Source organism: Peromyscus californicus, unplaced genomic scaffold (assembly GCF_007827085.1).
Source record: "Peromyscus californicus insignis strain IS unplaced genomic scaffold, ASM782708v3 Scaffold_3__1_contigs__length_106647218, whole genome shotgun sequence".
Classification (NCBI taxonomy): Eukaryota; Metazoa; Chordata; class Mammalia; order Rodentia; family Cricetidae; genus Peromyscus; species Peromyscus californicus.
Genome location: NW_026294551.1, coordinates 89,489,059 through 89,511,300, shown reverse-complemented (window position 1 = coordinate 89,511,300; position 22,242 = coordinate 89,489,059). Strand labels below are relative to the sequence as shown.

Sequence of the window (22,242 nt, the reverse complement as noted above, 5' to 3'; positions counted from 1 at the left end):
AAATCTCAAGTGTGCACATGCTCGTGCACGAAAGCCTGAGGCATCTACCTGAGGGCTGAGGTTGATGGGTAGGCGTTTTCAAGGCAGAAAGTGGGTCGGTCCCTCAACCCTGAGAAGTAAAGGTAACTCAGCACACACATCCCTCTGAGAAGGAAGGGTAGTTAGTGGAGGGGAAGGGTCTACCTCCAGATTTCAGGAGACTGGCTCTCCACGGCACAGGATGGGGTGCAGGGTCCAAGGGCAGCCACCACTCAGCCAGTCTGGGATGTGCGCCCTACCTGAAGGCCACCTAGTGGCTGCTGAGGACGGTGACCTGTTTATGGTCATTAAGGGACCAGTTGCCCCTCTAGCCTGCCCAAGGTTTCTTAGGGTCCCGGGGCTTGCTTTGGGTCATCCCTCCTGCAGCTGGGCACAGCTGCTCCAGAGGACACCGGGCAGATGGTAGCATCCTGTCTGCTCACAGCTTCTTTGACAAGGTTCTGGCTTTCTGTTGCACTCACACACTCCTGTGTTTCCTCCAAAGACCAAGGCCCTCAGGTCTGTAGGCTGAGGCCACCGAAGGACTGAGAGGACCGGGCCACTCAGCAGCCCAGACAGGACAGGCCCCTCCACAGGACCCACTTAAACAATACATTTGTTTATTTGGGGTAGGGGTGTGCCTGGAAGTCAGAGGACACTTTACCCACTGGATCATCCTTCCGGACCCATGGTGGCTACATGTGACACTCTCGAGCTGCTCCCAGCCTCTTCACACACACACCACCAGACACACCACAGATGCTGCACATCACACTCAACATGCACACACGCCACTCATACTACATGCCACCCATGCATTGTGTCACAGATACTCGAGCCATGGACTTAGGACAAGCTGGACCCACAGGAGAACAGACTAAGTCAGGACCTGAATCTTTTATTTCTGTAGAAATGAGTTGTGAGGAAAGACTGGAGAGCAGCCCGGCTGGGAGCTGCATGGCAGAAGGAGGTGGCACAGAGGACAGCCTGGTTAGGGAAACTGTTCCTTGGCAAAGACCTAAGGGACCTAGGAGCACCACGGTCAGGACAACAGCAGGAATTGCCTTTCTCAGATCTGGTAAGACAGGTGGAAGAGAGGCTGTGTATAGTGGTGAATGTGGTGCCTGCAGATACAGTCTACTGAGAAGCCACGGGGTTTAGCTTCGGCAGAATAAGGGACCTATACAGCGGTGGAGCCATCCTCAATGGGATGGCATGGCCAGAGACCAATATCTCTTGATGTGTCAAAGACTTGATATTCTAGAGATGAGATGACCACCTAGTCCTAACTACAGAGTACGAGGAACTTTGAGGACCTTGATTTTACCTTCCAGGAACAAGTCCTGTCCTGGTAAGGCTTAGTCAATGAAATCTCCTTGCTAGGAATCAGTGGCTGGACCAGTCTCTTCTAAGGGTGTATGTGTGTGTGGGGGGATTTTAGTGGAGACTCAGGGGCCTCATAGCAAGGCTGGGCTCTCTACACAGGAGACACCAGTGCTCGGGGCCCAGTATCCAGGTCAGCATGACTCCACAGGGTGTCAGGCGGGTGATAGTAAGCTGAGGTGACCCGCAAGATCCATCTACTCCTCCCCATCGCCAACTGCAGGGGTGCTGGTTGCTGGAGGCTCCCCAGGGGTAGATTGAAGAGCAGGGCTGGGGCTTGAGTGCAGAGGCTTCCGTAAGAATGGAAATGCCCTAGGGACAAGAAAGTGCTGAGGACCTGGTCTGCTCTCTGCAGGGTCTTCCCTGCTCAGCACATATAGGGCACTGGTATGGCTCACCGGCGCTTGGTCTCCAGCGGGATCACAGCTTCCTCCAGCAGGCCCTTGTATATGTCAGACTTCAGGAACCTCGGGTAGGAGTCCTGCAGGAAACAGTGTCCAGTCTGACCCTTCACTTCCTAGCCAGGTCTAGCCAGGCATTGCTGGGGTCACCTTCTGCTCATAGGCTGGGGACTGAGGGGGGGACGGCCATCCAACACTAGCCCAAACCAAGACCTAGAGAGATCTGGCACCCATCTGGTGGGAGCACCAGACTGTAAAACACGGGCAAGAGGTGCCATGTTCACACACACACAGGGATGAGCCAAGCACCTCTCCAGCCAGGGCTGAGGAGCCAGAGTGCCTCCACCTCTATAGAGGCAGGGCGAGGATGCGGAGCTTTAACTGTACAGCAGACCAGGCGTGATGGTTCGCACCTGTAATCCCAATATTTGGGAGGCAAAGGGAGGAGGAGCATGAGCTCATGGATAGCCTGGGCTACATAGTGAGATTATAAAAATAATCATCCTTCAAAGGGCAGAGCTCGTTAGAAAAATAGAGAAAACCTACAAAAACTCACACTAAGGCCAGGTGTAGTGGCACATGCCTTTAATCCCAGTACTCAGGAGACAGAGGCAGGTGGATCTCTCTGAGTTCAAGGCCAATTTGGTCTACATAGTGAGTTGCAGAACAGCCAGAGCTATATAGAGAGACCCTGTCTCAAAACACACACACACACACACACACACACACACACACACACACACACACACACACACACTCCAAAAAGCAAGAGGCCAACAAGGGCTGGGAAGTCACAGAATGTGACATTAAGATGACCAGGCCAAGAGTGTCAGCTTGAGTCCACGTGGGAGAACTCACAGATCACAGCTAAGGAACATAGGGAGACCCATTCTTAAAAAACAATACCTTTTTTTTGTTGTTGTTTGGCTGGATTTTGTTTTGTTTTGGAGACAGGGTTTCTCTGTGTAGTTCTGGCTATCCTGGAACTCACTCTGTAGACCAGGCTGACCTCAAACTCAGAGATCCTAGAGATCTGCCTGCCTCTGCCTCCCGAGTGCTGGGATAAGAAAAAGACACCAAGCCTGTTTTTTTAGTTGTTGTTGTTTGTTTTTTAGTCTTTGTTTGTTTGCTTGTTTCATTTTTTTGAGGAAACAGTATTTTTTTTTTAATGGTGTGATGATGCATATCTGAAATCCAAGCACTCTGGGGTGGAAACAGGAGGATCAGAAGTTCAAAGTCATCCATAGCAAATTCAAGGCCAGTATGAACTACAGGAGACTGGCTGTAATGACAACAATGATGATGGTCAACTGTTGTGGTTTAAAACTCATTAAATGTGTTGAAATCTATGATTTTTTTCTTTGAGACAGGATCTCACTCTATAGACTAGGCTGGCCTTGAACTCACAGAGATCCACCTGCCTCTGACCCTAGTGCTAGGATTAACGGTTTTCAACACCATGCCCTAAGAAATCCACGAATTTATTATGGTATTAAATAACATCAAGAGGCTGAGGCAGGAGGCTCACCTACAAGTCAAAGGTCAGCCTGGACATTTATACATAGTTAGAGATTTTAGAGTGAGACCCTGACTCAGGCCGGGCGGTGGAGGCGCGATCCAAGCACTCGGGAGGCAGAGCCAGGTGGATCTCTGTGAGTTCGAGGCCAGCCTGGTCTACAGAGTGAGACCCAGGACAGGTACCAAAACAACACAGAGAAATCCTGTCTCAAAAAAACAAACAAACAAAAAATGAGACCTTGACTCAGACAAACTACAAAACCTTGCTAACCACTGAACAAACACTGAGGATCCAGCTAATTGTTTTAAAACTGGTCAGTAGTGTAAAGAATCGAGCTTTGACTCCATCTGTACCACTAGATGACCAGAGGGTACACAAACGGGTCGGGTAGGGAATAGACAGCCCAGTCAAGAGACAGTAGGCAATGGTGGGGTCTGAACACCACCACACTGGTTCACTGAAACCAGGGCCGTGATTGGCGGTGGCTATGCTCACTCCTTACGAAGCCAAATAGACAAAACCCAACAGAACCTAAAGCAGATTAGGGAGGGCTGTGCTGGCGAGGACCCCGGGATGTGCCCACCTTCTTCATGAGCATGTAGATATGCAGCTGGGCTGCGTCGAGGACATAGCGGTGCGGCTGGCGAAGCCCCTCCAGGGTCCACTCCATCGTCCGGCTGTCAATGTTGATCCAGCGGGCAGCTCCAGGGGCTAGGAACTGCCTGGGATACGGATGGTACAGAGTAGGCCTATGTGCTGGGTCTGAGCGATGGCCAACTAGCTTCCACTTCCACACACTTACTGATAGACAGCATCCACCAGCTCAGGGACCTGGGCCTGCCCGCCAAAGCGCAGTTCCTCGCATGCCTCCCAGAAGCTGAGGTTTTCCGCTGAAGACAGGGCAGCAATCAGGCAGGGTTGGTCGTTCGCACTGAGCAGGCTAGAGAAAGCCTGGGACAGGGTCCCAGGCAGTGGCCTCCTCCCTTGGGGGTGCCTATAGGGGCTTCTCACCGCTGAACTCCTTCTGGAGAAAATCCATGAAGTGGCCACGCCCCACGGGGTCATCCAGGAGCTCCCGGAAGCTGAAGCCCCATCGCTCAACACGCAGCTTTGTGGGGGCAGCCACCCTGGAAGGGGAGGGGTGAGTGGGCTGCTGATCCTGCTACCAGGCTGGGAGCGCTGGACAGTGCCACCCCAAACACCCAGGGCTTACGTGGGCGCATTCATGGCCCAGTAGGTGACATCGTCTGTGATCCAAGGGTTGCTGGGCAGGCACCCTGACATGATGGGATCATGCGGGCCATGCTGGCTGCTGAACTTCAGGTACCTGGGGGTTCCAGGGGCCAGTTGCAGGGTAGCCTTAGGGACAAGAGGCTCTATAAAGGGTCTGGGTTGGGAAGGGTCTCGCTGCTCCTCACTCACGCCTCGAGGCAGACAGAGGACTTCACCCGGTTTCTGACCAACGCCTTCCTGAAGCGCTCGATCTAGGACACCAGAGCTGAGTCAGGACCTGTGCTGGGGGATGGGCATCCCTAACCCCCAAGTTTCTAGGACCTACCTCACACTTATAGAAATCCGAGCTCTAGGTCTGGAAGACACAGGTGGCTTGAGTTACAAAGTAGCCTTCTGGGGTTCAGGAATCCCCCTATGCCCCACCTAGGGCTGAGACCTTGCTCCACCAGGATGCAGCAAAGAATGGCTGGGACTTTTGGGCCCAACTTTGGGAGCCCCCAGGGGAGGCCTCTGACGGCCTGTATCTGGAGACTCTGAAGATGTTCTATAACACTCTACAGTTCTCCAGGCTACCTAGAAATTCTTCACTTGCTGCTAACCTGTCATATTGCCCCCTGCTGCTGCATTAGCTAGGGTCTGTTTACCAGGTCCCGCCTTCTCCAGTTTGGATGTTACCAGAGGCTTTGGAGGGAGGTACCTGTGGGCCCAGGGCCCCACACCATAGCCTTGCTTGTCATTATTTCCCCTTCCTGGGTTTCTGGTGCTGTTTCAGCCTGGGGGAAGAGCCTCCCACCCTCCCCCAGGACCACCACTTACTTGCACCCAAGTCGGCAGGTGGAAGAAAAGAGGAGGACAAGAGTTACTAAGGGAGCCTGAGGTGGAGTGCCAGAGGCCCTGAGACCAGGCATGGCGCAAACTAGGGACCTTGGAGTGGCTGCATCAGGTACATTTAGGAGGATCAAAGGACAGATGGATGGATGAGCAGTCCAATGAACTCTGAAGTGCGGTGAGTGGAAGGGCACGTGTTAACGCCGCAGGCAGTGGGGGTGCTGGGGCGGAAAATGAGGTGCTTACCATCTGTAGTCGACTGGAGTTGTAAGAGCCTTTCTCAGGACCCTGCTCCAGAATGTTAGGTGCCCCAGGCTACAGAAAGATGATGAGATGAAGTGCTAAGCCCTGTACCCCCGACGGACTTCAATACCCTTTACTCTTTGGTGTGGGAACTGAGTCTAGACCTGGCCTTGAACTCCATCTCTCTACCCACCCTGACTCAGGGTGGTCCCCTCAGATAGTAATCAGACCTTGAGCCATGTGCTAGGGCCTCAGTTTCCCAGGCGCTGCCCCCTGAAACCCAGCCCCTGTGCTGTAGCTGGCTCAGCCCCCATCTTGCCTCCTGAGACCCTCAGGTCCTGCCTTAGCTCTTGTGTGTCTTCCATACACATAGTGCAGCTGGCTTGTTCTGTGGTCTGGGACTAGAGGCAGCCTCAGGCCTGACCATGTCACCTATGCATTCTCTCTCTCTCTCTCTTTTTTTTTCTTTGGAGCTGAGGATCGAACTCAGGGCCTTGTGCTTGCTAGGCAAGCACTCTACCACTGAGCTAAATCCCCAACCCCAACCTATGCATTCTCAACAAAGAAACAAAACCAACTTCCTGTCACCCACCCAGACCCTGAAATGCACCATATCCTTAAGCAGGCCGTTTTGAGAGAGTCTTTTAGCAACACACACAGACCCCTTTTGACAGCCAGGGAGCCCCCTCTGCCCTCACCACCCGAGGACTCACAGGGGGCTTGTTCACCAGCCAGTATGTCTGCTCCTGACACGAAATGACCAGCCTGTCTCCCTTCCGGCGCTGCTTAGCTGCCCTGGGAGGAGCAGGCAGAGGTGAGAGGAAGCTGGCACTACCGCAGCACTCCCCACACTTGGCCGTGGGCAGGCCTGTGATGGGATGTTCTTGGCCTCAGGGATGCCGGTGCCCAGCTCGCCATCATCCCGAGCATCCCGAGCATCCCGAGCATCCCGAGCATCCTCGGTGTCCCACCAGCTGTGGTCTGTGTCTCACCGCAGCTGCTCTCGAGCCTGCATCACTACTAGATCCCATGCATGGTTGATCTTCTTGTGCAGCTGGGCATAATGTTCCTGGAAGGCAGTAGGGTATCCGGTGGGTAAAGTGGGTGACCCCCCCACACCGGCCTAGCTCTGGAACATGGACCCCAGCTCCCAGGGACACTGCAGGGAGTTAATGGTGTGTGTGTGTGTGTGTGTGTGTGTGTGTGTGTGTGTGTGTGTGTCCACCTGGTACAGAAACGAGCTCACCCCATGAGATCCTAAACGGGCTGCTTCCCCTTCTGGGAACCCTAAGCCTCCATTGGAGGTATGGTGGCCTTCTCAGTGAGACTGCAGGGCTGAGTAGGGGTGCTTGTTATCTAGCGGTCTAAACTTAGCCTGATGGAGGTCCCACCTTCTCATAGTCCACCAGGGCCCCTTGTTTCTGGATGTTCTTCTTAGCCAGGTAGATGGCTGGAAGGATAGGAGCATAGCGCAGAGGGGCCATCAGTGTCCAAACCCTATGGCATTCATTGCCCTGGAACCACCAGTTCCCAGACCGGATTTATATCCATCCCACTCACCATAGTCCAGCTCAGCAGCTGGCCACAGAGTGCTTGTCCAGAAGTAGGGTGTCTTGTGTTGTGCAGGGAAAATGAAGTCCAAGACCTTCTCATCTCTCTCCCAGGTACCCCGCACCCCCCACCATCTGGCTCCTAACTATGGTTGGTCAGAGGGTGCATCCTTATCTGGAAGCTCCAGCTGACCACTGCCCATTCTTTCTACCTGGAACTGAGGCCAGATTGTCACTTGGGGTCCTATAAAGGGACTACTTCCCTGACTCTGATTGCCTCCCCAGCTGACTGGGGAAGAAGTGGAGCCTGATAATCCAAGGATGTGGTCACAGTCTGAGCTTGGGGTGGCCTGGACTCACATTGAGGTGCAGGGCTCCTATCACCACACCCAGCAGATAATCTTTCAGGCTGGGACCTGCTGCTGGACTCCTCCTGAATGCTCCGCACATTGCCCTTTGCATGTCAGCTGCAGCCCCAGAGAGCTGAAGCTCCCTTGGCTTGCCTCTGTCCAGATCTTTTGCGGGAGGGTGCGGGTGCGGGTCCGGTCCAGTGTTTCACAACATCCCGCTCGGACCCCAGTTACCTCCATCCCTCCCCCGGTAAGGGTGCACCCTGCTACCCTGGGGCCTGCCTGACCTGGAACCTGTAGGGCGTCTCATCTGGCCGGAGCGTCAAGTCTCGGGACTCACGCAGCGGGTAGATGTAGCCGTGCTTCGCCAGGAGTGTGCCCAGGTGCAGGGCCTCTGAGGAGAACGAAAAGTGAGCGCTTTTCTAGCGCCCACCCCCGCCCCAAGCCACCTTGCGCCTTGACTCTCACCCTCCTCCGAGATGCAGAACTTCTGGACCAGCCATTCCACGAGGTCTCTGCCTGCACGGGAGAGGCGAAGTGGGCGGAGACCGCGGCGCCCTGCTCCCCCAGGGTGTCCACGAGCCTCACCCGCTACTGCGTGGGGAATGACGGTGATCAAAAGGCGCTGGCTCCTCATCTTCACGCCCTGGTCGGGGTCCTGCATACTCACGACCACCCGTTCCATCTGAGAGCGAGCGCAGGAGGTGGGGGAGCAACTCAGATCGTGCGCACTTGCCCGCAGGTTCCCCAGGCCACCGCGCGGGGATAACAAACTGGGGCAGCAAAGGCCCGGACTAGGGCCACCCAGTGCTGTCATTCTGAACTCCCGATGCTTTCCGGGGTCTCCCCAGTGCTGTTCACGCCCCTCACCTGCCGCGTTCCACGCCCCTTCTCCTGTCCAAACCCTATGCCCACAGGCCGAGGACCCACCTTGCTGAGATGTGGCCTCTGCGTGCGGGAGCACCCGCCGTGGGGTGTGCAGCCCGCAGCCGTGGCCATGGCGGATGTCCGAGAGGAGACGCCCCGCCCCTTGCCGGCCCCTCCCGCCAAGGTTAACCGTGTGAGCACAGGTTCCTGCACGACCAAGTCACCGGAGCTGTGACTTGTGATAGCCTGCCGTGGGGGCAGCCTGAAACCTCAGATGCCTGCCAAGCAGAGGAGCCTGCCTTGGTATGGTGGCTACCTACCTCGGGGCTTGGTCTTGGAGATGGGACATGTCACCAAAGCTCTGGAAAAGGACAGGTTTTCTTCAGGGTGGAGACAGTAAGAAAGGATGAAGTCTAGAAGGGATGGAGGACTCCAGCAGAGGAGCCTGTGGCCAGGTGGACCGGGTTGGGAAGAGTGGTGCAGGGTCTTGGTAGCCACTACTCCATCCATGGGCCCTTAAGGAGTGCAGGGGCCAGCAGAGTCAGGGATGTGGGGTCAAGGCTGTAGTCTGGCTGGCCCAAGAGTATCTTTTCAAACATGTGGCACCATGTACGGCCTGTGTGGAGCCATAGGATGGTATGATATAGCCCTCACTGGCAGGGTTACTGACCATTTATAAAAGGCATGACTGGGTCGTGTCTTCTTTCCTGAGGATAGGGTACCCTCTTTCTCTTCCCCACCCAAGGAATGCTGGGAGCCAAAGGAGGGAGAACTGGCCTTACTGTGAGACCAGGAACCTTCAACATGCTATTTGAGTTGATTCCAATGGATCAGGGGGGTGGAGGGGTGTCCTGGCTAGATATGTTACATCACCGGTAGATCCCAACCTTCTCCTGCCCCCTACTTCACCGACACACAAGGCCAGGCTGACCAAAGGCCATCCGTCCTCCCTGGATGAGTAGGCAGAGATGGAGGTTTCAGGCTGCTGGCAGCTGAAGCTATCCCCAGCTAAGGACAAGTAATTTCCGTACCTAACACTACACACTTCCTGCAGGGCAGGGGTGGGTCTCCCTGGCTTCCTGGGCCTCCTTGTAGGGTCTTGCTTTGGAAAGGTAATGGGGCAGTGTGGCCACTAGCCCAATGCCTCCGCCTTAACGGTCACCTGCTACTCAGAAAAGCAAAGGTGGATATGATCCCTGGTTATTCCCAGAAAAGAAAGACACTGCGCTGCACAACTTCCTTACTCAGATCCAGGCCTTCCGGTCCTGCTGTCCTCAGTTGAAAGCCCACCCAGCTCACCAGCCACCTGCCCTGACTAACCAACATCCCCTCCCATCCCTAGGTCTCCTTTGGATGTCAAGATTAAGAAATTTCTCAGAGCCCACTTTCTGTTTCTTCAGTTATCTTTTCTTTGCCCAGTCATAGGAACCTGCAGAATTGTCTGGGTCCCAGGTCCCCCCAGACACATTCCCCCCAACCCCACATTCAGTCTGCACCAGTAAGCTTAAAGGGATCCTGAGTCTGTATGGCCCAGACTGCACTTCAGTGTGTGGGTGCCCAGAACCAACAGGGTGTGGCCCAGCTGGAGGCTGATAGGCCCCAGGAGTCCCCTTTGCCCAGACAAGAAGGAGGGAGCAGGTGGAGGGTTGCGGGGCTCCAGGTGTGCCCTGCGCCGCCTGCTGATAATGGGAGTCCAGGGACGTGGGGGTGTCGCACCTGTTCCACTTGGCGTCCCTGGCCAGCACGCCCCGCCTAGGAGATCCCGGGGGACCCGACTCCCCGTGGGGGTGGGGCGGCCCTGGGTCCCTGGCGACGCGTCCCGGCGCGGGGCGCGGCAGGGACGACGGGGTTCCGGCGCGGTGCGGACGACACGCGCGTCTCTGCGGGCTGCGCGGGGTCCGCGGAGCGGCTGGGGGCGCGCGGCGCGGGCGCGGCGCTGGGCGCGGGGGGCGCTCCCGGCCGGGATGAGCTCACCGCAGTCGCGCCGGGGCTGAGCCGAGCGGGCGGCGGCTCCGCGGCGGGCCGCGGCTACCATGCTGGGCCTGGACGCGTGCGAGCTGGGGGCGCAGCTGCTGGAGCTGCTCCGGCTGGCGCTGTGCGCCCGAGGTGAGTGGCCCGGCCGGGAGGCGGCCACGTGCGCCGGGGGGCAGCAAGGGAGCGGCGCGGTTGGGGGTCAGTCCCCGCGGCAACTTTGGGGGCTCGTGGGGACCTCGTGGCGTGGATTCTGGCCGGGCGTGGGACTTCAGTCCACGCAGACCCTTCTGGGGAAGGGAGCCAGGAGGAAAGGAGTGTGTCCAGCCTGAAGGCTGCGGCCTCTCCCGTAGGTGGGGCTGGGGCTCCTTCCGGTGAGAGGCAATCCTAAGGTTGGAGGGCAGTGGGCAGCATCTCAGTGAGACCTCTGGCCAAGACACCCAAAGGGGCTATGGAGACCCCTAGTTCAGGGCAGCACCGGAGGGGCCTAGGACATTATGGGAAGAGCACAGAGCTGGGGAGCCCCTGGAGTACCCCATGGCCACTACTCTTAAGCAGTGGCCTGTAAGCTGACCAGAAACAAACTGGTCTCCTAGGGTCTCTTAGGAATCTCTTTTAGTCACCAGAGCCCCTCCTGAAGAGACCAAGCCTAGGGACTTCTAGGGACTTAGGGGCCACTGTGTGTCCGTGACAGCTCCTCGGCTTTCTTTAGCTCCACTGGGCAGTGGGAGGCACAACTGGTTGAGAGTGTGGGTCCCAGCTCAGCACTTGAATGCCAGGGTCAGCAGGTGGCAGGTGCTTACACACCTTCCCCGACTCCCAGTCCTCTTGGCTGACAAGGAGGGGGAGCCAATCCCATCAGATGAAGTGCTGGACGAAACTGTGCCAGAGTACCAGGCCCCTGGGAAGAAGAGCATGCTGGCAATCTGGCAGCTGGACCCTGAGGACGTGAGCCTGGTCAAGTACAAGCAGGCGCTGCTGGGGCCCCTGCCACTCATTATGGGTACGGCCTGGGGCCTGGATGTGGAGGGCTGCAAGCAGGGGGAGGGGAAGATGGGGTCAGCATGGCACCCTGTGGATGCTGTTTCTCCTCAGACCCCAGCCTGCCCAACGTGCAGGTGACTAGGCTGACACTGCTGTCGGATCAGGCTCCAGGGCCTATCATCATGGACCTTACAGGTAACCCACCCCCTCTGCAGAGCACAGCCCTTCTTTGGATGAGGACAGTCCTAGGACCCCGTGCCGAATCCTAGTTCCTTGGGTGCATTGCCCCAGACTTCATGGGCACCACCAGTCCCTGCAGAGATATTCCTGGGGCAGGGTCTTGTACATCCTGGAAATTTAGAGTGCACCTGTCCTTCCTCTAACAGGAGACCTGGCTGCACTGAAAAATCAGGTGTTTGTCCTGAAGGAGGGCATTGAATACAAGGTGAAGATCACCTTCAAGGTGAGGGTAGCTGCAGGAGGGGGCCAGCCATGTCCCAGCCTTCCAGAGAAGGCCCTTAACATTCTCCTTCTCCCAGGTCAACAAGGAGATTGTCAGTGGCCTCAAATGTCTGCATCACACCTATCGTCGGGGACTACGTGGTGAGATGGTGTGGAGGGCAGCCTGGGGCTGGGAGGGGAGGGCGGAGGGGTGGTTCCTGATGACCTTCCTTCCCACAGTGGACAAGGCCATCTTCATGGTGGGCAGCTATGGCCCCAGGGCCCAGGAGTATGAGTTTGTGACGACAGTGGAGGAAGCACCAAGGGGCGCATTGGCACGTGGCCTCTACGTGGTCAGGTCCCTCTTCACTGATGATGACAGGCTTGACCACCTGTCCTGGGAGTGGTGCCTCCATGTCTGCCAGGACTGGAAGGACTGAACCTACTTGGGGCCTGTGTTCCCAGTTTCTGTCAGTTGCAGAAGGACCTGCAAGCATTCCCCAGACCTCCCCAGTTGGTGACCTGATGTCCCCCACTCTGCTGTGTCCTGCCTCCCTGCCTGGTGCCCATTAAATGTTACCCTGTCTCGCTGCCCTGTGTTGCCTCTTTCTGCCTATCTCCGCCCCCGAGGGGCCTTTCAGGCTTTATCTTCCCCGAGACCCAGCCAGGTGCCACGTGGCTGTTGCTGCTTGGTCCCCGATCCCTTTATCTACTCCAGCCTTCAGGGCCCAGCACGCCATGGATGATCTGCTGCTGCCAGTGTTGCTGCTCCTGCTGGGTTTCTCAGGTCCCTGGGGACAAGGACAGGAGCCTGAGGGTCCCTCAGAGGCACTCCCCGAGGAGTCCCCTGGGGAAGAAGTCCCCAAGGAGGATGGGATCTTGGTCCTGAGCCACCGCAACCTGAGCCTGGCACTCCAGGAGCATCCAGCCCTGATGGTGGAGTTTTGTGAGTGCTTGGACCAGCAGTTTGGGGACCATGGTGATAGCCTGTGGGTTGAGGCGTCTACCTCCTAGACTTGGCCTTCTTGTGGGCACCCTGTGTCCCTGAGAGGGTACCTGGACAGGAGGCCCTGATGTTGAGCTGGGCTTGGTAGTGGTCTAGTCTGAGTGGGAAGGAGTGGTAGCTGGAAGACATGTGGATGCCCATAACCCCCCTGCTGTCAACATGGCCACATGCTGATGTTACTACCTTTGGGGCCTCTGTTCCAAACAGCTGGTCACTGGTTCTTCTGTGAAGGCAGTGTCCAGGTTGGGTGGCCCATGCAGCGTCCCATGACATATGTGTCTGTGATTCCTTACAACCCTTTACAAATGTCAAGGCCATTCTTAGCTGGTAGGCTTCGGAAAGCAGCTATATGTGGCCCTGGAGTGAGGAAGCAGGATTCTTTCCAAACTCTCTCAAACCTGACTGTGTCTGGGCTCTAAGAGTTGTCTGGGGTCTGGTACCCAGGTGTGGTTGTGATCAATGCCTAGGGTGGTCCTGAAGGAGGATGTGAACAGAACATGTTTCCTGTTGGACCTGGGCTGCAGCTGGGGTTGTTGAGGACTGGTGCACTCACAGCCTCATCCCCCAGATGCCCCATGGTGTGGTCACTGCAAGGCACTAGCTCCTGAGTACAGCAAGGCGGCTGCCCTGCTGGCAGCTGAGTCAGCTGCGGTCACCTTGGCCAAGGTGGATGGACCTGCAGAACCAGAGCTGACCAAGGAGTTTGGCGTGGTAGGGTACCCTACGCTCAAGTTCTTCCAGAATGGGAACCGCACAGACCCTGAAGAATATGTAGGTATGAGGTGGGTAGGGCTGGGGGTGGGCAAGCGCACAGGTGTGGAGTGGGTGGGGCCTAGGGATGGGGCAGGAATCCAGTCTATTTGAAATAGAGACATCTCTGCAGGGCCCAAGAAGGCTGAGGACATTGCTGAGTGGCTGAGGCGGCGAGTGGGGTCCAGTGCCACACGCCTGGAAGATGAGGAAGGTGTCCAGGCACTGATAGCCAAACAGGATGTGGTGGTCATTGGTTTCTTTCAGGTAAACTGGGGGGGGGGGGGGGTGGTAGACAGGCTGTGGGAACAGTACTGGTGGCACCCATCATTCTCAGGGGGCTGGGTCTGTAGGACCTACAGGCAGAGGATGTGGCCACCTTCCTGGCCTTAGCGAAGGATGCCCTGGACATAACCTTTGGCGTCACTGACCAGCCACAGCTCTTTCAGAAGTTTGGCCTCACCAAGGATACTGTGGTCCTTTTCAAGAAGGTAGGTTGGGGTTAAGGACAGGGTTGGGGTCAGGGCCATAGCTCCTGCTAACTTTGCTGGTGTCCAGTTTGATGAGGGTCGGGCCGACTTCCCGGTAGACAAGGACACTGGCCTGGACCTGGGGGACCTGTCCCGCTTCCTCATCACACATAGCATGCACCTGGTCACAGAGTTCAACATCCAGGCAAGTAAAGCTACAGGTCACAGTGAGGTAGGGTGGAGGGACCCTCAGACGTGGGAGGCTTGGTTGGGGTTGAGGGACCTTGGGCTGGGGGCCCTCGAACAGAGGCCCAGTGGAAGTCATGGGTTTCCTATCCCTCCAGACATCACCTAAGATCTTTGCAGCCAAGATCCTCAACCACCTGCTGCTGTTTGTGAACCAGACACGAGCTCAGCACCGGGAGCTGCTAACAGACTTCAGGGAGGCAGCTCCCCCATTCCGGGGGCAGGTACTGGGGGGCCCCAGGGAGAGGAGTGGTAGGGCTAAGGGAGACCCCAACTTGGTATGACTTTTGGTAGGTGTTGTTCGTGATGGTGGATGTGGCCGTTGACAATGGCCATGTGCTGAAGTATTTTGGGCTCAAGGCTGAGGAAGCCCCAACCCTGCGCCTGATCAATATTGAGACCACCAAGAAGTATGCACCCACAGATGTGGCGCCCATCACTGCCGCTTCTGTGGCTGCCTTCTGCCAGGCAGTCCTCCATGGGGAAGTCAAGGTCTGTGGTTCTTAGAGGGAGGAAGGAGCAGCAGTCCTAGGACCCTGGCCCTACACAGGACCCCAGTGAACGACTGCTTGCTTCTCCAGCCCTACCTCCTGAGCCAGGAGATACCCCCCGACTGGGACCAGCGACCAGTCAAGACTCTCGTGGGCAAGAATTTTGAACAGGTGGCTTTTGATGAAACCAAGAATGTGTTTGTCAAGTTCTGTGAGTGCTGAAGAGGGGAAGGTGGCAGGCTGCTGGTGGTGGGTGGTGGTGGGATGTCAGCTAGCCAAGCCTGATTCCTCCCCCAGATGCCCCATGGTGCAGCCACTGCAAGGAGATGGCTCCAGCCTGGGAGGCGCTGGCAGACAAGTACAGGGATCGTGAGGACATTGTCATTGCCGAGTTGGATGCTACAGCTAATGAGCTGGAGGCCTTCTCTGTGCATGGCTATCCCACCCTCAAGTTCTTCCCTGCGGGGCCAGACCGGAAGGTGAAGGAATGGATGGGGTAGGGAGTGTACTACTGCTCCAAAGCTGGCTTGGCTAGTATCACGCTGTGGCCGGGGAGCATGCCCTCAGGTCCTTCTCTTTCTCCTCAGGTGATAGAATACAAAAGCACCAGGGACCTAGAGACATTCTCCAAGTTCCTGGACAGTGGAGGTGACCTGCCTGAGGAGCCCAAGGAGCCTACAGTCTCCATCCCAGTGGTACTCCATTCAGGATACTAGCCCCTCAGTAGGTTCTCTCCCAGCAAAGTGGGCAGAGGCAGGTCTGAGCTGGGCTTCTGTGATCCTTTCTAGGAAATAAAAGCCAATTCCACCATGGGGTCCAAGGAGGAGCTGTAGCCATTTGGACACTGCATTCCAGGGAGTGGTGTCCTCAGTTGCTGGAAGGAGACATGCGCTATGAATAAAAATGTTTTCCCAGACTCTGTGTGGTTCATGAGCAGGGCTGGCTGCTGGTCTGCCTAGCTTAGCCCCTGGTACTTGCCTCTAACTCAGCACCTTATGGGGCCTGACCTTTCTCTTGTGATCCTGACTTTGGGGCTTGCCTGGGCAAGAATGGGTAACACGTACAGAGGCCAGCTTGCCTCCTTCACTGCTTGGCTGGAGGGCAGCGGATAGTATATCACACACCCAAGGCAGGTTCAAAAACTGTTTTATTTCATTATTATCCAAGTACCTTTGAAAAGATAATTGTACAAGTCATCGCATGAAAAATGGGCTCAGGGTACCCCCTGCTGGCCCTGGCCTGAGAAATATACATATTTACATGGACACTTAGAAGGGACCAGACCCCCCACCACCCTGCTGAACCAAGCTGGTGGCTGGAGACAGGCAAAGGGGCCTGAGGTACTCAGCCGCCAGATTCACACAGTGGCAGGCAAGAGACAGCTATGTTGAAGGCACTCGGTGTGACATGTACAATAGACAGAGGCCCCCACAGGATCCCCTGCTCCTGGGCCTGAGCCCAACCAGGTGCAGTAGATAGGTCCCAGAGGGAGAAGAGGACACTGGGATACAAGCCCAGGTAAAGGTATCCCTGGGTCAGTCGGCATTCAAAAGCAAGAGCTGCTGAGGGTCATGAGATGGCTCCTGGTATTGCTTCAGGGGGTAATGTGGGGGTAGGTAGGGCTTTCCTTTTGAAAAGCAAAACAGAGAAACCCATGGAACCACTCAGTAGGAACCCCCCTCCTTTCCCAGACACAGAGGGACAGAGGTATGGCAGACACCTGAGCCCTCCCCCCCACAAGAGCTTGTGACACAATCCTATGCTGTTGCCCACATCAGGCTCCCGAGGACAAGGCTGCCCACTGGCTGATGCCTGTGCACCTTATGATAGTGCACTCTGAGGGTGCTGCCCAGTGCTCAGTCCACCTTTTCCACCTTGCCAATGATCTTCTCTTCAAAGACAGGCAAGACTGCCTCGTCCTCCCGCACTTCTTCAAAGACCACACCACAGTCAAACTCGTCACTCACTTTCTTAAAGTAGTATCTAGGGAGAGAAAATTGTAGAGACAGTGAGAAAAGCCATCTCCAGGAGAGGAATGCCTGTCCTGGAACCCCTGGAAGTCCTACCACCCTGCAGGGCAGGCTTGCCCCAGCCAGTGAGCCAGGATCCTGGCTGGTGCCTGCTGGGCAGCAGCCATACTTGGGGTAGAGCTGGGAGCACTGAAAGGGCTGAGTTAATATTAATAGTATGTTGAGAATCGCTACAAAGCCCCTGAGAGCTCCAATTCTGGCTTCTGGTAGGTGTGGAGGTTGCTGATAGGCTTCTGACACCAGTAGAGTTGACAGGCTTTCATGTCACTCAGGTATCAGTAATCTTCCTAGTGGAGTTTTTGAGTTGGTTGACATGAATGGAGAGAGAAGTCTCAGCCTAGAACAGAGGGCTAGTCCAGCTTTGGGTCCTGATGCCACCCAATCCTGATGTACCCCAAATAGAGCAGTAAGCAGCATCCATGGCTGAGAGAAGTGGGGTGAAGGGGCAGAGAAAAGACCAGTGGGGCAGACAACTTTCCTTCTACACTAAACCAAGAGCATGCTGGACAAGTACGCCCGAGGGCTGCAGCTTCTCTCACCTGTAGCTCCCCTTCTTGGTTAGCAGCTCCTTGAACTGGCCCAGGGTGACAGCACGGCCCCTCACCAGGGTCCGGTAGGGGATGGGTTCCCCACAGAAGTAGTAGGCCACAACAATGCTGTCACATGGTGGTGCACTCCCGCCACCTGCTTTTCTCTGTGATTTTGTCCTGGGACAGAAACAGAGTGGTAATTAGTGGGCCCGGGCCAAGGTCACACAGAGCACCTCATAGGTACCATCTACCAACAGAGGACAAGACATCCCAGGGTCAGTTCCTCACTCAGCAATGTGGTATTCAAAGGCCCTACCACCCACCTACCAGAAATCTGGGTACCAGTTCTGTGTGAACCACTCACTAGGAAATGAGCGACAGGTCTATCTCTAAGAGAAGCACTTTCCTCCAGACCATGCAAAGTGGGCACAGACACCCACAATGACCAGGCTAGGCCCTCGGCTCACAAAGTCCAATCTCCAAGGCTGTAAGGGGGGGGGTGGTCTCTAGATCCTGACAAGTCCCAACCTCTCCAAACTTCCATAAGTCTCGAGGATGGACCAATCAGAGCTGCATGATCTGGAAAGGAAGTGTTCCTAGGACCAGGCTGGCCAGAATCTCCAAAGCAGACTAGAGGCCTGAGCTGTTTCTTGCCCAGGTCCTCAGGGTGCTGTGTAGCTGCTCTGAGTCTGCTCCTGTGTTCCTGTACCTTTCAATCACCCCAGAAGCTTCAATAGCTGACCTCGGCCATAGCCACATGGGTGCTTTTCCTTGGTGGAGTAAGATACATGGGCCACTCTCTGGCTGTGTGATTGTCCAGGTTCTTGGACCTTCTAGCAATGGGCTTTCGAAGCTCTCTAGGGTTTGAACCTACGGAGACCTACTTCTCCAGAACAACTGGAGGGCCATCTGCAGAGGCCCCAGGCTCAGGATACCCTCTCTTATGACCTGGGTATAATGGAGCTTGCGCTGGGTCAGCAGCAAGGTCCAAGGGGGATCCTCATCTTTCTGTCTTGAGTAAAAGCACAGGAAGGGCACAGTCAGAAATGTCCCTGACCTACATGTGGTTGTGGCAGGGGGAGGTGCAGAGACCAAGTTCTGGCTGTAGTCACACCAACCAGATCCTACTATAAAGTTGGCTCAAGCTCCTGCTGCTATTTCAAGGGGACTAAGACTGTGGACCTGACCCTGTGTAGAATGGTGGTAGACCCACCAGTCCCCAGACCTAGCTCAGCAGCTCAGGAGAGCAAAGACAAAATGAAAGGCAAGCTGTGGTGCCTGGATGGACCCCACTCAGACCTAGTGATCATGTCACTACACTGAACAGGCATGATCTCTACTGGGAGACAGCAGGAAGAAGCCCCAGCAGGCCTTTCTCCAGCCCGATGCTTCCTGGCTCAGTGACAAAGCCTATCAAAACAGGTGCTCCACTTTGGGATTTGGCCTGAGCTGGGATGGGCAGAACCAGGAGGACCCACAGGGCGCACGTACTCTGTCTCGGAGAGTTCCAAGTCCGACACGGCTGGTACCACACTCAGCACCGGTGCACATGCTGGCCTGACACAGGTGCGTCCCCGCTGCATGACTGCCTGCACATACCTAGGGAACAACCCGCATCAGGGAGGATGGGGCTCAGCCAGTGTTGTGGACAGTGTGCACAGACAGGGTGAGCAGCAGGAACCAGCTGCCAATAACTCCCACTCACAGATCATCAGAGGCCCTGCCCTGAGTGTCTAGACACGGTGTCAATGCCAGTCTGGTCTGTTCTCTGGAGTACACTCTAGAGAACTGCTGGTCTCAGTGCTATGGGTTCTCTTCACCCCCTGCTCAGATGTCTTCTCCAGGCTAGAGGTTCTTGGAGAGGGCCTGCCAGGACATCTCCCAGGGATGTGGCTCTTTCTACACAGATTCATCATGAACTTCCGGAAGATGATGTGGATATCAGACATGGACAGGAGCAGTGGTTCTGTCATACTGTACCTTGGGGAGCTGTTGTTGCCATGCCTGAGGCATGTTCCAGGATCTCCGCAAAGCAGAGCCTTTCCAAGCAAATCCTCTACCTGGGTATGCCACTATGGGTCCCTGATAGTAACTTTATTCTGGTCTACCTTAACAGGGCCTGCCAAAGCCTGAGGCTTTCACCCCATACAGCTATACTTGTTCATAAAGTTCCAGAAATAGCCTCAATACATTTAATTTCCTCACACATGAAGACTTTGGAGACACCAGCTAAGACCTGATATGTGTATGTGTGTGTAGTGATGGTGTTCTCATATCCCCAAACAGAAACCAGAGGGGTTTAGCTGATGCGACTACTGGCCAGGAGAAAACCACAGCTGTTGCCATCACATGGTGAAAATCACAGCTGTTGCCATCAGGTGGGGTTTGCCGGGTAATGGTAGGATGAATAGATGCAACCTCTGTGTCACAAGAGAATCCTAACTCACAAAGTACCCTACTCTACAAGAAAATCCTGCCTCCTAGGAACACTTTGCTTCTGAGGGCACCCTGCCCAGACCAGTGAGGGCATCAGTCCTAGTAGATCCCAAATGACATCCTGCTCCACTTCCTCAGACCCTTGCCAGATTCATGCAATATTTCAGCACCAGGAGGAACACTTCCTACACAGAACAGGCAGCACAAGCACATAACACAGCTTACAGCAGGTGGCAAAGTGGTTCTTTGTGTTCCACGTAGCTGTAACTTGTTTTGGAACCAAAGGTAGTATAGGCTCAGAGCCTGGTACGGGTCCGAGGAGACTTTCAGGGACCAGGGACATGTCTAAGCTTCCAGGGCAACTACTGCTTGATCCTGTTAAAGACCATAAGTGCAGAGTCTGCCAGTCATGAGTTGTAGCATCCTAGGGAAACAGGACCCTCAGAAGTGAGGTCAAACCCCAGAATCTACACAACCCAAGCTGAATAAAGGAGCTGATAGTTTCAAAGGGCAATAGTGGCCTTTGTGTGACCATGGTTCCAGGGACTGGGTAAGAAACAGATCCTAAGCCCTCATGGAGACTATTACCCATCTGGGAATTCCAATAAGCCAGAATGTCCAGGCCACTGATTCAAAGCCAAATTGAAAGGGTCAGAGAAGGCATGTTCTGGCTCCAAGAATACTGCTACCCAAAGAGAAATCTCCTGAGTTTGGGCAGAACATACTCCCCAAAGGGACAGAATAGGCTTGCTGAACTGTGGTGGTGAAGGGGCTGATGTTGATGTTCTTGAGATTGAGGAAGACAGGGAGAGAGATTGGAACCATGGTCCCTCCAGACAAGTCCTGTAACTGCCTGTGCTTTGGAGTTGTCTATCATCTCCCTGTGGCCGTGCTTTGTGTGGCTGTCATCAGAGATGGTCTAGATACCCACCACTTTGCCGGGCATGCCCAAAAGCTGTTAGCCATCTGACTATGTGCAGGTGAGAACATTCACCTCATAGCCCTCTGTCCTGCAGCAGGGCTACCTCTGTGGTTCTCAGTGGAGAAGCAGCCCAGGATGGCTGTCTTCCCACAAGGGCCTTCTTCAGGCCTTAGAGACATGTAAGGTCACCTATACCAATGAGCCTACCTCTGCTTGGAGGGCAACTTGTTGGCTCTCTTCTCCTCTTCCTCTAAACGCCTGCGGGCTTCTTCCAGCTGGGTCAGAGGGTTAGGGGCTGGATTGGGAGGCATTGTGGGATCTTGGATGAAAAGATGAGAAGGCTGGACAGAGTTCCGGAGCTGAGCACTGACCCAGGGGTGCACAGCCCCAGGACGCTCAATAGACAAGGGCCTGGAGCTCTCATGGGCCTGCTGCTTCCTCATCCCAGAAGACCTTGTGGAACAAAGACAAGTGACTCCATGAGTAGTGGAAGCAACCAAGTGTGAACGCACCCAACTACAGGAGTCATGCGGGCCTCTCTGCTCCCACACACATACACCCTTCCCTTGAAGACTGTTCTTTTTGTGTGTGATTTGAGACTGAACCAGGGATTTGCTCATGCTGTGCTGTCACTGAGCTGCATTCTAGACCTTCCTTACGTTTTGAAAATTTTATTACATTATATTTATTTTGTGTGAGAATAAATACACATGTACCAGAGTCTGTGTAAGGGTTCTCTCCTTCTACCATGTGTGTCCCAGAGTATGTTGAGGGCAGGTAGTGAGCAGGCAGCACATTAGGGTAATCTGGGACTGAGGAAATGGACCTGCCTCAGTCCTAGACTCCCCTACTCTGCTCAGAAATAGGAACATGGGACCACAGGGATGGCACCTGCCCCCTGTGGAGCCAGGAATGTGTGCAAACACATTGCAATATGAGACAAGAGGGATGACAGATATCCAGGGAGGTCACGTTGAGGCTGAGCAGCCCCAACCCTTAGGATTGAAGAAAAGTAGGCGTAAAAGACAGAAGGCTCTCCCACAGCTGCCATTTATGTAAGTTCATAGGTGACAGGGACTTAGAGTCATTTGACCCTGAAGCTAGAAGTAAGCTCCTAAAAGCAAGGGTGCTGGCAACAATAAGACAGGTGGCCAGCTGCTCCGGGCCAGGCCTCTGCAGTGCACTTACCCGTGGCCTGTCTTCCGGTGTCTGCTGATCTCCTTCTCACCCTCAATGATCCACTGCATGATCTTCTGGTTCTTCTCTGCATCCTCTGTGGTATTGGGTACCTCGGCACTGGCATTCTTCCCAGATTCAGCCTTCTTGGTGTTTCTTTTGGAGGGTGCACTAGCTTTACCACTATGAGATCAAGACATATGAGGTCACTCTGGCCTTCCTAGCTGTTCCCTAACCCTCAAGCCCAACAAGAGACCTGTAACCCACTGTGAAGGCAGTGGTCTCTGTGAAAGTCAGCTGTCTGAAGTTTGTTTTAATATGGTGGGAGAGTCATGCTGACCAGAGCCCAAGATAAACCCACAGCCCCTCCTCACCCAGTCATAGCAATGCTTGGAGC

General features: G+C 55.1%; 4 protein-coding genes and 1 non-coding gene across 14 annotated transcripts in view; 2 read left to right on the top strand and 3 right to left on the bottom strand.

Moving 5' to 3' along the window:
• Positions 1-896: 896 nt before the first annotated feature.
• On the bottom strand, positions 897-10,227 carry Rgs11 (regulator of G protein signaling 11). Of its 7 annotated transcripts, XM_052758844.1 has the most exons (17): positions 8,456-10,227; positions 8,114-8,210; positions 7,994-8,044; positions 7,813-7,919; positions 7,186-7,237; positions 7,017-7,075; positions 6,618-6,694; positions 6,339-6,420; positions 5,629-5,697; positions 4,880-4,903; positions 4,744-4,805; positions 4,535-4,648; positions 4,333-4,448; positions 4,124-4,211; positions 3,905-4,043; positions 1,800-1,882; positions 897-1,713 (listed from the first exon to the last, which is right to left on the bottom strand). In XM_052758844.1, exons 1-17 carry the CDS (start codon positions 8,522-8,524, stop codon positions 1,599-1,601), a joined length of 1,404 nt encoding a protein of 467 aa, XP_052614804.1. In that variant the 5' UTR covers positions 8,525-10,227; the 3' UTR covers positions 897-1,598. The 7 variants fall into 7 exon arrangements, 6 of the variants coding, with proteins under 6 accessions (XP_052614804.1, XP_052614802.1, XP_052614800.1 ...); XM_052758842.1 differs by lacking the exon at positions 8,456-10,227 and having other exon boundaries at positions 8,114-8,447; XR_008222539.1 differs by lacking the exon at positions 8,456-10,227 and adding an exon at positions 2,709-2,859 and having other exon boundaries at positions 1,599-1,713; positions 7,994-8,449.
• Trnaa-agc (transfer RNA alanine (anticodon AGC)) lies at positions 6,092-6,164 on the bottom strand. The gene has a single exon. It is a non-coding gene; the product is annotated as a tRNA-Ala (tRNA).
• Positions 10,228-10,324: 97 nt separating the features above from the next.
• On the top strand, positions 10,325-12,379 carry Arhgdig (Rho GDP dissociation inhibitor gamma). Of its 2 annotated transcripts, none has more exons than XM_052758848.1 (6): positions 10,325-10,498; positions 11,187-11,366; positions 11,459-11,542; positions 11,734-11,792; positions 11,887-11,950; positions 12,029-12,379. In XM_052758848.1, exons 1-6 carry the CDS (start codon positions 10,426-10,428, stop codon positions 12,226-12,228), a joined length of 660 nt encoding a protein of 219 aa, XP_052614808.1. In that variant the 5' UTR covers positions 10,325-10,425; the 3' UTR covers positions 12,229-12,379. The 2 variants fall into 2 exon arrangements, with proteins under 2 accessions (XP_052614808.1, XP_052614807.1); XM_052758847.1 differs by having other exon boundaries at positions 10,329-10,498; positions 11,734-11,810.
• Positions 12,362-15,667, top strand: Pdia2 (protein disulfide isomerase family A member 2). The gene is made up of 11 exons (XM_052758849.1): positions 12,362-12,734; positions 13,363-13,569; positions 13,678-13,811; positions 13,898-14,035; positions 14,103-14,219; positions 14,359-14,484; positions 14,555-14,752; positions 14,842-14,962; positions 15,049-15,230; positions 15,339-15,446; positions 15,540-15,667. Exons 1-11 carry the CDS (start codon positions 12,362-12,364, stop codon positions 15,582-15,584), a joined length of 1,749 nt encoding a protein of 582 aa, XP_052614809.1. The 3' UTR covers positions 15,585-15,667.
• Positions 15,668-15,880: 213 nt separating this feature from the next.
• Axin1 (axin 1) overlaps positions 15,881-22,242 on the bottom strand; it is a 68,289-nt gene continuing 61,927 nt past the window's right edge. For 2 of the 3 annotated variants that reach the window (XM_052758835.1, XM_052758837.1), the window contains exons 7-11: positions 21,858-22,028; positions 20,877-21,122; positions 18,803-18,910; positions 17,321-17,488; positions 15,881-16,734 (exon numbers count right to left, since the gene is read on the bottom strand). In XM_052758835.1, the coding sequence (XP_052614795.1) occupies positions 16,608-16,734; positions 17,321-17,488; positions 18,803-18,910; positions 20,877-21,122; positions 21,858-22,028 (820 nt within the window). In that variant the 3' untranslated portion in view covers positions 15,881-16,607. The remainder of the gene's footprint in view (positions 16,735-17,320; positions 17,489-18,802; positions 18,911-20,876; positions 21,123-21,857; positions 22,029-22,242) is intronic. The other variant, XM_052758838.1, reaches the window with a different exon arrangement.